The sequence below is a fragment of the Lontra canadensis genome, unplaced genomic scaffold (genome assembly GCF_010015895.1).
Source record: "Lontra canadensis isolate GAN:19392208 unplaced genomic scaffold, GSC_riverotter_1.0 scaffold4, whole genome shotgun sequence".
In the NCBI taxonomy this organism is placed as follows: Eukaryota; Metazoa; Chordata; class Mammalia; order Carnivora; family Mustelidae; genus Lontra; species Lontra canadensis.
Window position 1 is genome coordinate 35,842,958 of NW_022630998.1, and position 17,434 is coordinate 35,860,391.

General features: G+C 40.2%; 1 protein-coding gene across 3 annotated transcripts in view; it reads right to left on the bottom strand.

Annotated features, from left to right (window-relative positions):
- The window catches only part of IQGAP2 (IQ motif containing GTPase activating protein 2), a 277,729-nt gene that overhangs the window by 125,471 nt on the left and 134,824 nt on the right, over window positions 1-17,434 (bottom strand). For all 3 annotated transcript variants that reach the window (XM_032848144.1, XM_032848125.1, XM_032848135.1), the window contains 3 exons: window positions 13,187-13,343; window positions 5,404-5,481; window positions 1,573-1,649 (listed from right to left, as the gene is read on the bottom strand). In XM_032848144.1, the coding sequence (XP_032704035.1) occupies window positions 1,573-1,649; window positions 5,404-5,481; window positions 13,187-13,343 (312 nt within the window). The remainder of the gene's footprint in view (window positions 1-1,572; window positions 1,650-5,403; window positions 5,482-13,186; window positions 13,344-17,434) is intronic.

The following is a 17,434-nucleotide window of genomic DNA, read 5'->3' on the forward strand; positions in this document are numbered from 1 at the left end:
ATTAACACCCCAGGTGTCCTGTCGGGAAATCAATTTAAGCTTGTCCAAGGTACTCCAGGAGCATGCCACAGATTTGGAGATTAGCACTATGATGCGTGGATATGATGATGGCATTAACTAATTGTAGCTGGCTTAGCAGGTCACAAAAGTGGTACTAAGTGCAGTGTTAAGTGATCATTTTAAGCTCTGAAAAATATTTGACAAGGAATGTTGGGCAACACATATGAAAATATTCCCCAAGACAAGCACTTTTGCATAGAAAGCTTTCAGAAACACTGCTGGAGTAATGATATACTAGCCACACATGAGGAGGCAGGTACAGAAGTGATCCCACCCTCTAGCCCACTCTAAATTACGAGAATAAAGAGAAAGGCACCTACATTTGGTCTGTATTTCAAACAACTGTCATCTTCCAAAGAAATCTCCTAAGTGCTGATCGGGGGGAAAAGTCAAATTATATGACATAATCAAAATTCTTTTCTAGTAGGCCAGCAGTGCAATGAATTATTGTAGAAACCTTTTCCTCTGGAGGGGAAAAGAGCCAGAAAGAAGTTAATATAAACCTCTATGCAGAAGACTCTGCCAGGAAAATGACTTCTAGTGATATAAACACAAGGCAGATGTTCCAGAAGAAACTTAAAATTTAATTAGACATGAAGACTTCCAGCCATTACCTGCGTGAATGCAGGATGACAGCCATAAACTGGATTTTCAGAATCATCTTTGTTACCATCTAAAAATAGCGTTTCTTCCAGTCCACTAAGATAAAAAATGATCTATGAACTAGCACAATTTAAGTGTTTTCAAAAATTCAGCTATCAAACAATTGCTTTAAATTAATGAACGACAGTATCTTAGGGCACCTGGGTGGCTCAGTTGGCTAAGAGTCTGACTCTTGATTTCGGTTGAGGTCATGATCTCACGGTTATGAGACTCAGCCTTGAGTCTGGCTCCGCCCTGGGCATGGAGCCTGCTTAAGATTCCCTCTCTCACTCTCTTTCACTCTGCCCTTTCTCCTCTCCTCCTTTAAAAAAAAAAAATCTTGATTTTATTTACTCAAAGCAACTCTTGATGCTGCTTCTTTACCCTTATGGTACAAGTTCTATTGAGCAAAGGTCAAAAGAAACTAACCTTATATTGGACTTCATTAGTCTATAATAAGAATTGAAGCAAAAGGATAATTTAAGAATATAAAAATTATAATGACCATTATAGCTGCTCATTTGATGTATTTTGGCTATACTGGGAAACTAGATCACAACTCAAGAATATGGCAACATATAGGAGATCCCTAGAAATTTCAACTTATATCTTCTCATTATATGTACAGGTCTTTCATTCATTTTCTGGTATTCTGTTTTGAATTAGATTTAAGAAATCAGAAAAAATATTTTTCCAGTTCAAGGATTGTACTTACGTGACAATTTAAAAAATCTATGCCAAATTCAAAACAGCTCCATCCAATAAAAAGTTCTTCAGATTATTTAAGTAACTTAAGAGCCCTTTTCTAAAATAGAAACTAGTTTCATTTAAATCTACTTCCTCCACTCTTAGTTGTATCTTTCTCCCCACCTCAACGCATGAATGCAGTATATCATTCTGGGTATGTTTTTCCGGTCATAGACATCTGTTGTTTCTGGATAAAATATCTGGAAAACAAAAGAAACAATGTGTTTTATTATGTTTTGCCTTGTACAGTTACTTTATATCTCAATGATGCTACTTGGATTGTCTCTGCTGTATTTATTTAAATGCAGAGGAACCCCTCTGTCGTTGCTCCCCTTCACTCTACAGGCAGACCCACTGGTATACCTGGTCCCCTGACAGCATGCCCCCTAGTGGGCTTGGGAGAGCAGGGGACTCCCAGGTGGCCACTGCAAGAAGGCTGCTCCCACAGGGCTAGGTGGCAGTTTCGCTCCAAGCGTGGTAAGCCCGGTCAGGCTCTGCAGGTTCATTCCTGTAACATGTACCCTGAGAAGGGTGTCCAGAGTACAGTGTTTTATTATAATGTTAAACACCTAGCCTCACACTTTTGTGAACAGGTATGCACACACACAACACACACTGATGTTCTTTTCTGCTGGAAGGAACCACATTTTAACAAATAAAATCTGAAAAATAACTGAAGCATGAGAGAAACATTACCTATAATCTCACTTTCTAGATAGTTAACCGTTAGCATTTTGGTATTTTTTTTCTAGTCTTTTTTCCGTATGTGTCTCTGACTTTTTATGTTTATGTCTGTATGTGAGAACAGAACTGTAATATGATAACCTCAGTAATATTATAGTACGGTATTACTATAGTACCATATAGAATGACTGTTTTCCATCCCTTTCATTATTCTGTTGGAACATTTTCTTTTTCAGAAAAGATATTTTTATTTATTTGACACAGAGAGAGAGAGAGAGAGAGTGAGAGAGCGAGCACAAGCAGGGGGAGCAGCAGGCAGAGGGAGAAGGAGAAGCAGACCCCCCCAGGGAGCAGGGAGCCTAATGTGGGACTTGATCCCAAGACCCAGGGATCATGATCTGAGCCAAAGGCAGATGCTTAACTAACTAAGCAACCCAGGGACCCCTAGAACATTATTTCTAATAGATGTTTGTGATTCTTTTGTCTTTTTGAACTATAATTTAAGCTAGTCCTCCAAGGCTGAACTTTTTTGCCCCCAGTTTGTCCTAAATAAAAGTCACTGCAATGAACATCCCTGCATTTTCTGAACACCTGATGATTTTTTTTGGATTAACACCTATATATGGCATTACTTAACTGGTAAGGTTGAACACTGAGGCTTTTTATACACACTTACACTACTTTTAAGCCTGAAACTAAAAGCTTGATAAGAAACATTTCAGAATAGGGCAGCAAACCTCTCCCTTCCTAAGCACCAAAACATGAATAATTAGGCTTAAAGCTTCTAAGAGAAAGATAAGCATACTGGCATTGCTGGCTTTTAGTAGATATTTTATAAAAGTTGACATAAAAACTGAAATTATATCCTTTATCATATGGTAGCACTTGACACTTAGGTACAATTTTCTTCTCTCTCCTTTTTTTTTTTTTTTAAAGATTTTATTTATTTATTTGACAGAGACAAAGCGAGAAAGGGAATACAAGCAGGGGGAGATGGAGAGGGAGAAGGAAGCTCTCCGCTGAGCAGGGAGCCAGATGCGGGGCTCAAACCCAGGACCTTGGGATCATGACCTGAGCAGAAGGCAGATACTTAACAACTGAGCCACCCAGGCACCCCTCAAGTACAATTTTCTATTGGACATTGAAAAAAGCTAGGAGAAGAAAGCAGCAAAGTTTCCTCAGCCACAATGTATAGTCCCTGACCGCTTGAAGTAACGTCTGCAGCCCAGGAAACTTTAAGGGTCTTTTCAACTTTCCCTCAACACATTTGTTGTTACAGCGTCCGTCCCAAGAGGATTCCCGGTTCAGAAGAACAGGTCTACTGGGGAAGCAGAAGAACACTGCAGCTCCCCACTCCCTTTCCTTCCAACAACTTTCTATATTTCTTTATATCTCTCCATATGGAAATGTGTATTTATATAAATAGTTTCATTTCTTTTAGAAATCTTTGTGAGTAGATCTTATTTTAGCAGTAAGATGGGATCAATTCACAGAGTTGCCCAGAACATTTTATTCACCACTGTATTCCCCAGTGTTAACATGATGCTGAGCATGGAGGAGTCACTTAATATTGGCAAGTGAAGACATTAGTAGTGGTCAAATACATCCATCAGTTCAGCACACTATCGGTCTCTCATCCCTGCAAGGTAACGTATCAATCATTTAAAAAAAAAAAAAATCAGTGTTAAAACAGCATCTGCTACCTGGATCACTTATTTGGCTTAGAAGTAAGGGAACCCTGGTCCAACACACACAATTAGGAAAAGTTTAAATCCAATCTATGAAACGTAACAAAATTACCCTAATTTAAAGTATGTTGCTTCATACAGAAAAATCCTATTTGAATTTTCTTCTTTCCTTATTACTCTGTTTGTTACCCTGTTAGTACTTGCTAAATGACAATCTAGAAATATGAATTCTAGAACAAGTGCCCAGATGGGAACAGCATTTAATGCTCTGGGCATTTTAGGAGAAGGGAAAGTAATTTGGTTAAAAATGGAAGAAGAAATCAATATGGACTATTTTTAGATAAAATAAATAGAGATAAATCAGGTATAAGCTCAGATAGATTAAAAATAGGCATTTATATTTTACATTAAGGAATCCTCTGTTTTTGTTGTGGTAGGTTGTTCATTCAAACCTGAATTAATAATATCACCGCCAACACAGGTCTTCCATCAGTAGCCTATTCCCTTCGAGGAGGACCACTCCTACATTATTTCTTCATAACAGCTGTACCTAATAAGCAATAGAAAGGAGGAAACTATGGATGGTCTCGAGGGCATTATACTTACTGGAAGAAAGTCAATCTCAAAAGATCCCTTACTGTAGGATTCCACTTCTTTAACATTCCCAAGATGACAAAACCAGAGTGATGGAGAGCAGATCAGTGACTGCCAGGGGACAGGACTAGGAAAGGATACCACGTCAAGGCCTACTCCTTCGTGGTATCTGTATCTTAACCGTGGTGGTGGTCACATACATTCATGGCATAAAACCACACAGAAACACACACACATACACACACAAATCAATGCATATATAAGTAAGGTCTGTAGCCTTCTAAACAGTTAACACACCAGCGTCGATTTATTATTTTACTACAGTTACTAGATGTCACCACTGGGGGAAGCTGAATGAAGAATACGCAAAGATGCACTATTTTTGCAACTTCCTGTGAATCTAAAATTATTTCCAAATAAGAAGTTGAAGAAATCACTCTACAATTTCTAACAAATGTTAATTACTTCCTCATTTCCTCTACTTGTCTACTTGTCTCTCAGGCTGAAAGGTACCCGCTCTTTCAATATAACATGCTCCGAATATTTGGCAAGTTTTATTTGGGACAGCTATTTCAAGAGGAAGAACTATAACCCTCTAGCTTTTAACATTCAAAGTGATAATATGATCTATAACAATCCTTTGTAAAAATACCTTTGTCATTATAATGTACAGTGATGCAATATATGGTAGTGTAATACAGAAAAAGGAGGTGGCTATTTTAAATTATCTACCAGCTAAAGCTTGTTCTGGCTTGTTGAATTTATACATGCTTTAACCTAGCTGCTCTCCATCTGGGTACATACTTCATTCTGAGTTCCTGCCATATATTACTTTGTACAGGCCTTGCCACATTTCTGTGGAGTCCTCACATTTGTTGCGCCTGAGGCAATAAGGCCATCTGCCACATTAACATATCCCAAGATGCCAAACCTTTTTTCACAATGAGGTGTTCGCATGACCTCTTTTGGCTTCCCTGTTCAGGCTTACCTTGGGTAGACCAATAGACTCCATTGCTCTTAACCACTGGACCGTATTATCCGTGTGTCGAAAATGAAGGCCGGACTTCTAGAGTGGGGAGGGGGAGGGGGGAGAAGAAGGGACCACACAAAAAGTGAGTCACTTGTAACAACTTTTTTTCATTAGCAGGATGTTTTCCAATTTTATTTCTCTTAAAATAGAGTTACTAAATCATAAAACAACTGGAGACACAGTAAAGAAGACTGGACTATCTCAGCAACACTATTTGTAATGGACCATTCCAGTTTCCACCATTCACATATTTGAGGTAATTCTGAACTAGAACCTCAAAGACCATTTAATGTCTAGCACATGCCTAAGGATGTTTTATGTGACGTGTGTGTGCAAACACACACGCACACATACACACACGCGGTGTCAAGATTTTGGCAACTGTGGCTGAGAAACCTAGCAACTTCAAGAAAAACAGGATTTTTAGAAGACTAAATGCCTTTTTCCCGGTTTCTGGTTCTGCCAAAACATTTTTTTCTGATCATGAATAGGATTTCTGTAGAAAACCTGGAAAACATAGAAAAATATAGAAAAAAAAAAAGGAAATAAAACCCATCTCACGGTTCAGGAGTAATTTCAGTATCTCCTCCTCCTATAATTTAACCCTAATTTTTGCCTGTGTAAAAAGTAAACCTTCAATGGAAATGTTTTACAAGACTTTTTTCTACACATACAATGACAACAGGCTTTCTATGTCTTCCACTGTTCTTTACAGCCTTCCTCAGCCGCCATTTTTTCCCAACAGTCTGTAACTGTGATAACCTTTCCTGTATCTCATCAAGTTTTATCAGGTACTGAAATGTTGAGAGCTTTAATGCTACCTTGTATTTTTAATTTGTTAAATGAGTCTAGCATAATGTTATGTAGTTTAAAATTTTAATATATGTAAAAACAGTAATTATAGCAAGTTTCATTATATAATATCCAATAGTAAAGAATCATGTTCAAAAAGCCTGGCTCTTCCCATCTTCTGTGACCTTCTACAATCAAATAGTTTATGTAAGAGAAAATATTTTTGTGGCTGTTCGACTTATACTTTAAAAGTCTAAACCAAATTAACATTAGACCAATGTTTATGCCTTTTTAATAGTGGTCAGGCTGAACTTAGGATGTCAAGCACTGTATGTAAATTATCTCTGATTTTTAAAACACTCTGCAAGGCAATTATCATTTCCCATTTTTTTAGAGGTGAAGAAAACTAGGCCAAAAAGATCAACTAATGTGCCTAGGTCAAAGAGGTATTGAAGGGCTGAGCTGAGATTCAAGATGAGTTCTCTCTGAACCTGAAAATCTTCCTTGGGCTAACATTCCCGCAGGACCTAATGATGGTGGGATTATTCTTTGGATGGAAAAAATCAGACGTTACTATGAAATCAATAGAGGGAGGAAAGAGTGGGGGAGAGGGAAGCAGAGGGAAGAAGGGCAGGGGAAGAGCGTGAGGGGGTAGAGGAGGGAGCCCAGAGAATCAAGAGCCAGGCGGTACTGTCTGAGCATGACTCAGCATCAACAACTTTTACAGAATACAAATAATTCTCAGACACAGCCACTCTGTGACCATGGAGGCATAAGATGGGAACAATCCACAATCACATCAAGACAGAGAAGAGGACCCTAGGCACCACAAAGTAACTAAATGTCCCGCTTTTCCAACTAAGAAGAGCAACTGTTTTGATGGCTGACAGTCCCCTTCTATCTTTTCACCTCCCAGATAAAAATTACTGAAACACCAAATTGATCCTGCTTCCTGACAACTCCCCAAGCTAACTGGTCCTTGCTTCCCCTAAATCCATACCAGACTCTTCAGTACAAGCCCAACTCTACACTAAGCCCCTATTCTCTCCTGCTCATAGTCTCAGAGTTATGTGTCTTTTTTTTTTTTTTTTCTTGCCACAACAAGTTAAATAAACCTAAATTTGTTTGACCCTTGTTTGAAGGCTGATTTCCAGGCAGTCGTTGTCTGGTGGGCTTCAACAATCCAAATTGTGAAACAGACACCCCCATTCATTCAATGGTCTTACTAGCTAGGTAACCTCAGGAAAATTACAAATCTCTTTGAACCTTGGTTCCTCTGCCATAAAATGGGTATATAGTATGCTGCTTTGAGTTGAGGAGGTGAATTGAGAATACACATAGAGCAGTTAGTTGCAAAGGGCACCTAAGAAGGCAACAAATATTCGCTATTATAATTATTACACACTATAAGGCTTGCAACTTTTATGCACCTTATGGTCAGAAAAAGGTTTAGGGCTTGCAACTTTTATGCACCTTATGGTCAGAAAAAGGTTTAGGGCTCCATGTAAGAGCCACTGAAGGAAAGGGAGGTTATCTTGGTCCTATTACTGCAGTAAACGAAATGACAGATTTCAAATCCTTCATCCATTCTAAACATCTGATGAATGCTGACTTTAGACTGACTTTAGACTTTAGAAAGGTCAGTGTGTGATGGCCATTAACATCTTCAATTTACTTCAATTAGAACAAAAATAGTTTTCTATACATTCTTATATCTTAGTCCAAATTAATCTTAGTCCATGATAACCACTTTAACCTTGTCTATTTTTTTTCACCAGTCCTACATATTCATACCAGACTAGCCGGCACGTCTACCGTCTTATTTAGGCAAAGGTTGTTAATGTCTGTCCACCTAGTTTTGTCCAGCAATTGGACTAGAAAGTACATGCTGGTTTTCTTCTGCTATTTCACCAACAAATAAGGTTATTGTAGCTTAAACTGAATAGATGAGGAATTACTGAAGTCTTCTTGTGTACCTTCTTACACAAGAGAATCAAAGCACTTTGGAACAAGGAGGTGGCTTAGAAGACGATAATTATTCTGATTTGCTTATTCTGTAGAGGATGAAACTGACAGCAGGGTCCAGGTATTTAAGATACTTGAATTGCTTTAACTGGTGAAGCTCAGGTCAAGATTAGGTTGTAGGATTCCTGATTCCAAGTCCAAATAAGTAACCTACTCAATTTACGGCTCACAGAGCCTCACAACCAAACCTCTAACCTTCACAGCGCACTCACCTCCTCAGACATTGTGCCAAGTGCTTTGCAAAGATGATCGCGTATTTTCCTCACAATAGCTCTACAAAGGCTGGTTGTTGTTGTGTCTATCATTATCCCCCCTTTATAGGTGCGGAAACTGAGGCTCACAGAGGCCAAGTTAGTAAGGAAGCTAGCTTTTGAAGTACTTTGATTCCACAGCTCACACTACTAACTGCTGTATATGCTCTCCCCACCTAAGGCTCATCTAAGCAGTCAACATCTATTTTACGTCTACAGTTACCAATGTACTTCCTGGAAAGACACTGTTTTTTGTTCTTAAGCCTCATCAAGCTCAAGGAATGCCCTTTGTCCTCCCTCCTCCCCTTTCCCTTGCCCACCTTAACCACCTTGGGAACTCGCACTCATCTTCCAAGACTTCACCGTGGAAGCCTTGGCCTTTTCACCACTCCACCCCCTTTAGACCTGGCACTTTCTCCTTGGTCACACCCCACTGTCCATCTTCGGTTCATGGCCCTCCACCCATTTCTAATCCCTCTCTAGGCTGTTTTCTCTCTTGAATCCATTTACTTCTTGTCTATACCGGCCACTGTTACCTGTCGCTTGTGCTGAGTTATCCCCTCAAGGGCCTGCCCCTGCCCTCATCTTCTAATTTATTCTTCACATAGCATCTTTGTAAAGCCACGATGCCTCTGTTTTACATTTCAATGGCTTCCTTTGTCGTTACTTATGATGAAGTCACGTATCTTCCATCCTGGTCTCATTTTTCACCACTGTCCCTCACCACAGGCTTTCAGCCATTCTGTTTGTCTAAGCTCTTTTCTTCTTCAAGTCTCTCAAAAACAGGCTCCTTTCTCCAGACTGTCCTCCCTGCTCCCCACCCTTAAAGCTACACATGAATGATCTTTTTCTCCTTCTTCCTGCCTCAAAGGTACACGTTTCCTCAGGAAAGCTCATCTTCTGTCCATTGCTATCTGTCAGTAACACTGGCTTTAATGTCTTCATACACTCATCGCTGTTTAAACCCACAACTGTTTATTTACTTAAAGTCTGTCTCCCCAACCCTAACTGCCATGAAATCATGTCTGCCTTGCTTACCATTTGAGCACATTGTTATATGGCACGTGTTGATAAGCACTATATGGATAAGTGAATTCTATCCTCTATGTATTTCTATCATAGTAAAACTTCACCTTCTTTCCCTATAAACTTTATTAAAATTTATTATATTATTTGCCTACCATTAGATAATGTTTGATCATCTCAAACGCAAGTAATACATGAGAAAAGAATCACCTGGGCTGATTGTTAAGAGGGTAGCTTCCTGGGTCCCTGGCCAGGAGATTCTACCTGTCTCAGTAGTCTGGGGTGGGCCCACGGGTCCACATTTTTACACACACCCATCGAGTGGTCCTGCAGGACATTTTAGCATCATACTGGGATGATGACAGATTTTGAATTCTTCATCCATTTTAAACATCTGAGGAATGCTGACTTTAGAATCCACATTCTAAATGCTGATAAATAAATTTGATATTTGGCAAATATATCAAATATATCAAATAAGCATAGAAAAAATGGAGTTGTTGGCTTGTTTGAAATCACTGTCATTCATTCTTTTTTTTTTTTTTTTTTTAACCCAACAGCTATTTCCCTAGCACCTACCCTGAGCTACACACTTCACCATTCACTGAGGATAGTGCATGGTTCCCGCTTTCAGGACAAGGAACTCTTTATAGTACACCATGATGTATCCAAGAGGGACCATAACAGGAGTCAGAACTCATACGGCATGGTCACAAGGTCCTGGAACTGGGTCCTGGAGTGGGAGGCGGAGGTGGCCAGGGAAAGGATATTCGTCATTAGAAGGTTTAACTCTAATATCTAGGACATCTTTCTGACCTTAAATTAACAAGGGACCAGGGTTGTACTTAAGCCGGCAGACAAAGAGGATGAGAACAGCATTGAAAGCGCCCATCTGCTTAACTCAGAGCCATTATTGCCCAAACTGAGGCCTTTGGGGTTCAGGGACAGAACTCATGCCTCAGAGACACACTGCCTAACAGGCAGGTCATATTTTATGGCTGCAGTCTAAGCAGACCCTGCTGTCAGAGCCCACGCTCACTGAACTCATGCTTGCCAAATGGCGTATACAGGGGCTGGGGCTGGGTTAAACAGCATTCCCTTGTGTCTCATTGTCTTTGCAGCAGTCCCACGATTCCATGCTCCTTGTAAAGGACCAGAGGACGGGCTTTAATCCTAAGGATGCCAAGAACAGGAAGCTTCATCTCCTGTTCACTAATAATTGACTCTTTTCAATTTTGTAAAATGAATGAAATGGCCTTAAAATTTTATGATTACATGGTAACTCATTAAAAATTTTCTTTCAAAAAAAAATTTTTTTTCTTTCAAAGACATTAGGCATTCTCCAAGATTTAAAAAAGGAGGGGAAAAGGCTTCTTTTGTCCAGCGAACCAAGAGAGGGATAGTTTCCATTGGTCCTGTACTTTTTCCCACATCCCAGTTGGCACCACCCCCTCCCCCCGTTACACTTCCCTTCTCTCTGCCCTTCTCCTGGCACCATCCCTTCTTCTGCATATCCGTCTTCCAGGACCCGATGGGCAGGGGTGGCAAACACAATCCTTCCGTCTCAGTATTTTGTTTGGGAATGTCATCACCTGCCTGCGCTCCACAGGTACTTCATTTTGTAACAAGAAACTGGAAATATTTCCCTTGTCTCCATCCCAAAGAGAAGTTGCTATTCATTCAAATAATAGGTTCTCTGATGCCAGGAGGTAATGGCACCTGTTTGACTTGCCATGAGGGGGTCCACAGCTGAACTGGAGGCACTTCCACTCAAAGCTGTATGATGTGCCAAGAAGAGAAAAGAGGTAGCCCACCTCCTCCTTGGAGCTCACCGTCTGCCATTGCTCTTGTTGGCCTGATTCTCCTCTCTGGCATTGACAGAACGAGATACCCACAGCCTCCTCTCAGGACAGGCTGGAGCCTAGCCCAAGTACACTTGAACTCTGTCATCAAATCTACATGGCTATTACTAGAAATAGGGCTAGATCATGGTAATAACCTTTATAGAGGCAATGAAAAAAGAAAAATGGGGTTATAAAATGTGGACAGATTCATTTATTTTGTGTTGTGGGGATATAAATACTTTTTTTCTGTACTAAAAAAATATTTTTCAAAGTTAAAATAATTTCGCCTGACTTGATCACTGATTCAGTAAAGTCTTGTGAAAAGCTCACATAATGAGCTAAGACTCTAGGGAGGAACACATGACTTCATCCACTCAAAAGTACTTTAACAAACATAAACATTTTCATTCCTAACATTATCCAAGGCAGAAATGTTTACTCGGTTATCTTTTAGATGAGAATATGAAAACAGACTCATAAATGATATCTCAATTCCTCTTGTCTATGGTTAGCCTAATAATTACTCACACATTTGCTCTGAATTAATTATACATTTTACTTTCTTATTTTTTTCAAGATTCTATTTATTCATTTGACAGAGAGATAGAGAGAGAACACAAGTGGGAAGAGGTGGGACGGAGGGAGAGGGAGAAGCAGACTCCACACTGAGCAGGGAGCCCGACACCAGGCTTGATCCTAGGACCCTGGGACCATGACCTGAGTTGAAGGCAGATGCTTAACCAACTGAGCCACCCAGGTGTCCCTAAATATACACATTTAAAAAATTTTTTGCTCATTGGTCAAGGGTCAACTGTACAATAAATTAAGACTATAAAGAATCACATTTCATGAAAGCTTTAGAAATCCTGACCCAAAGTGCATAAGAATCACTTACTCCAGGAGAGAATAACACACACTTTAAAAGTCCCTTTTGAAGACACATCTAATGGAGGGTCTTTTAGGTTGGTGGTTTTCTTTTTCTCCTGCATTTCTTAATGAAAAATGTCAAGCATAAAGTTCATGAAGTAGTATAATCAACTCCTATGTACCCATCACCTAACCTCAACAATTATGAACTCATGACCAGTCTCAAATCTCTCTCCATCCTCCTTCTGATTATTTTGGATCAAATCCTAGATATATCACTCTATCTGTAAATACTTAGACATGTGTCTCTAAAATAATCATTTTTAAAGTCAAGTCAAGACTGTTGTTTATTTTGGTTTTGTTTTCTCCCCATGTGTCCTCCCAAATTAGCCATGAAATAATTAAAACAAGTTTCATACAAAAAAAAAAATTAGTCTTATTTTGTTTTAAACATTCAGTGGAACAGAATTCCTACCTGACTATTCAATGTTACTACTCATTTGATCACATTGGCCCTAACTCTTTGGGGCCACAAGTCCAAGTCCCAGCTGGGTACTTTACTCCTTGATGAGAACAAGGGGAGTAATAAACTGCGTCGGTGGTGGAAAAAAAAAGGGGGAGGAGGGTAAAATGCCCTCATTTTTACATTTACTGGTGCTAATAAAAATGACCTCCATGAAGGAATAATGGAAGGGGGCCGGGAAGCCCCACAAATCAGACGTGTCTCAGCCTCAGCCCAGAAATAGAAACATTCTGCTTTTAAAACTATTGCTGCCTCGGGAATGATTACTAGCAGGCTTCTAAGACCAAGGACACCCCCTCCCCACCATTCCACAAAATCTTTGTAGAAACACTAAGAGTAAAAGCAGGGAAAGGAAATGAAATACCAAACTTTTACTTTTAGATGGAAGCCAAAACCAATTAGATTTTAGTTACCTTATAACGCGTTTGTTCCACATCATAGATTTTTTTCTCTGATACCATTTTTGGGGCAAAGAACTTGGCTAACTTGGCAAGGTAAACCCCATTCCGGAGCCCTTCTTCCAGTTCAGTGGTTGGTGGCAATTCTTCAACTAAGCAGACTTCCATCCACCTAGAAGGATAAGAAAAAATCCTTTAAGAGATTCCAGTTGGGTGACTTCGTGTACGTGAAGAGACGCAGCATCTTGCTACGTGTGTTGGAGATATTAACAAATGGAGCAGGATCTGAAACATCTTTAGCTGTCTGAGATGGGAAGAGAGGACTTTCTGGGTGGGCAAGAATTCAGAATACGAGATGAAGAAGGCAGACTCAAAGCCCAGAGTCCTTGAACTCACTTCCATGCCAGAGCTTGTCAACTCCATCTTTGTCTGGGTCTCTGCCAATTCTCTTTTGTGCCAAAGAGGAAAATGGCCAAACCATTTTGTATGGGTGGAATTAGTCTGCTGACATTATAGAAAAAAATAATTCCAAGTTTATGAACTCAGAGTGGAGGAGATACTTATGAGGCGGATGCCTCGGGGAGAGCAGAGCCCAAGGTACTGTAAAATCTGCAGTTGCCTCAGTCCAGAAATGACTACTGGAAAAGGGAAGAAGGCGTGGAAAAGGAGCGTCAAAAATTCAGAAGGTTTTCTTCAAATAATACACATTCCATTTTTTAATACCAAGGACATATTACAACTTTCTTACTTTTGGGGGGAAAATGCAGTATTTACTGAGTTGTGAAAAAAATAACTCAGAAAAAGATCAGATTAAATCTTAGGACACTGTGCCAATATTGTAGAAAAGAGAGCACCAAGGTCATTGTGGGCTCAAGGACACACAGTGGGAGAGGAGACTGAGCCAGCTCACATTTCATACTCGCGTGCTGAGAATTTGCCAGAATTATGGAGATAATGCTGTTCCTATCCATTCTCAAGTAACTATTACCTCCTGTAAATCCAAGAGGCAGGTGTGCTGGTGTTTAGTGAAAGAGCTCTCACCTCCTAGCCACGGATCCACAAACCATGAACTATGAGTGTGAGTGCCACCCCTCTAAGGCTGGTCCCTGCCTGAGGGTCAGCCACACATCTGTAGTTCATCCTGTCAGCATCCAGCACGGGAGGACACTGTTCAGCAATATTAACAACCAATCCTGATCCAAGCAGTGAACACTGCAAAATATTTCCAGAGCTACAGCACTGGACAACAGCTTTTAAAAGCTCAGAGAGTCCCATATAAACAGTAATACTGGCCACTTACAAGGCATCATAAAATGTGGCATACATGAGAACAATAGAAACATAAGCGTTGCCTTCCAAGAGCATTAGATGTAATTGAAAAGGCAATGAGATTCCGAGGAAAGACCACAGAACCACATCAGAAAGCTTATTATGCCCAATGCTACATGGCAGAGCTTAAGAGTAAGGCTGGGAATAAAGGCAGGTAACTGGGTGATCACCGGACCCATCACGGAAAGCACTGCAAAGATGATGGGACCTGGATTTGGCCTAGAAAAATGGGAGTATCTGCAAAGGCAGAGAGGTACCAGAAACTGGGGAGCGAGACAAGCTAAAGGCATAGCTTTATGGGCTAACTCATGGAGAAAACACAGAGCAGACTCTGGGCTTCTGGGGCTCGGGTGGGGGGAGGGGAATGGAAATGGAGCTGAATATGTATAAAGCGGGGATCTGGAGGACCTCACCCAGGAGCAGTGCTGTTCTCTGTTGCCACAGGAAGCAGGGAGCTCCTGGCAGCCTTGCAGCAAAGGAGTGACACGCTGACAGCGGTAATTAGAGAAAATTAATCTTGTCTGATAGATGCCCCGAGACAAAGCGCTCTTTCAGGCCTTTTCCATTTTGAGGAACTGGGGAGCTGGATTAGATAGGAAGCAGTGGGAAGGAGGGAAGCCAGGAGACACATTGAGGAAGCAGTAAGAGGACTTAGTGACAGCTTAGAAAAGGAGGTCAGAGGAAAGGAAAATACTGCCAGCCAGGGCGAGGGGTCTGTGTGAAGAGCGCTCTCTACACAGGGATTCAGGCCCATATTACCGTGCGATCCTAAGTATGCACCATGACCTCTTGGGGCCTGTTTTCTCCTCTGCCCAAGGGATAGAGAATGAGAAGGATGGGATGATCAAATTTTCCCCAGACTTGAGATCCTAGGGAGACTCTGAAAATGGAAGAATAAGGAACTGGTAAAACGAGAAGACCTTGGCTTTCATAGATCACATACAAGGTGTGTAAGGGATATTTGTTTATAGGAGCCTTGCTTCAAATCACTGAAGTAAGAGTACACAGACTTGAGAAATTCTTAAAAAATGAAGAAATCAATAATAATGTTGCTTTTTAAATAAAAAATCTGGGCAAGTTAAAACCCACTGTACGAGGCTCATTTCCTAATCTACGTAAACTACAAATCACAGCATTATGCTAATACATATTAAAACACAATCTGCTTTTGAATAATTAGCTTGAAAATTTAAGAAGTTGTTTTTCACGCAATATGTAATTGCTTTATAACAGTCCCATGATTAGAGTATATGTGTGAGGGGTGGGTGAGAGGTAAACTGACAACTGGTAGTGGATGGGGATAAACTGACAAGGAACAAAGGGCAGGAAGCTAAAATAAAAAGTGAAATATGGTACTTTAGACTTGGGCTTGTTAAAAAAAAAAGATAATCAAATCTTGCCATTTGCAACGACGTGGATGGACTAGAGGGTATTATGCTGAGCAAAATAAGTCAATCAGAGAAAGACAATTATCATACGATCTCTCTGATATGAGGAATTTGAGAGGCAGGGCGGGGGGTTGTTGAGGGGTAGGGAAGGAAAAAATGAAACAAGATGGGATCAGGAGGGACACAAACCATAAGAGACTCTTAATCTCACAAAACAAACTGAGGGTTGCCAGGGGGAGAGGGTAGGGAGAGGGTCGTTGGGTTATGGACATTGGGGAGGGTATGTGCTATGGTGAGTGCTGTGAAGTGTGTAAACCTGGCAATTCACATAAATGCACCCCTGGGGCTAATAATACATTATATGTTAATAAAAAATAATTTAAAAAAGATAATCATACTTATTTCTGTCTATATTAGAATATATGTGCCGCTGGCTTCAAACACTATTGATACCAAAAGTTGGGTTAGCTACAGCCTATTTAAAATACAGCTACTGCTAATGTTTATGACACTATGAACTACTCAAGGCAAAGGCCATATCTTCTTCCACTTTATAATTAACCCTTTTGTGCCTGGCAATGTGTTTACACATAGTAGGTACCTCATAATTTTTTTTTGTAAGATTTTATTTATTTATTCAGAGAGAGAGCACAAGCAGGGGGAGAGGCAGGCAGAGAGAGAAGCAGACTGCCCACTGAGAAGTGAGCCCAATCCAGGACTTGATCCCAGGATCCTGGAATCATGACTTGAGCTGAACATAGATGCTTAACCTACTGTAAATTGTTATTTAATGACAGATTCTGAGTGCATAAGAAAACCTTTTACAAGCATCACAGTTGCATCATAAAATCTTCAGGATACTGCCAAAGATAGATCAATGGAACAGTTTTGCAACATTAAGCATCACCGGGGATATCTCCTTTCCCTTCCTTGAGTGTTAAATGATGAAGCTATTATCACCAATGATAACTATTTTGTGCTAGAACCTGTATTTAATACTTCATGGGGATTATCATTTAATCCTCAAGACCCCCTCATAAAGAAGAGTGTTACTAAGATCACCATTTTTAGGTGATAAACTGAGGCTCAGAAAAGCTCTGGGCCACACAACTGGTAACTGAAAGATCTCAAAAAGCTGCCAGACTTTGTTCTTCCAATTTTAACTTTGAACTTCTCACGACTCACCCAGGCTACTTCCAGAGTAGGAGTAAAAATTCCATGGTAGGAGACATGTGCTACCACTATTTCAGTATAGGGTCAGAGAAGAGTATAGGGACTGTTAAAATTGAGTAAAATCTCCTGGGGTTTCATTTATCCTCTTAGAATTCCCTCTTTGTCACCTGCCTTGAAACAATGAATGGTAAATGGCACAGACTACCTCTTATGGGTGCTGTTTCAAGCAGGGATTCAAGTAGGGTATGTTTTAAGGAGGGCATAAAAAACTTAGAGCCTCTCCAGCTGGAGTTACCTCCTAGAGAACCCCTGTAAGCCTAGACAAGATCTCAAAGAGTCTTTAAAATATACTACTTGGAAACTCCTCTTAATT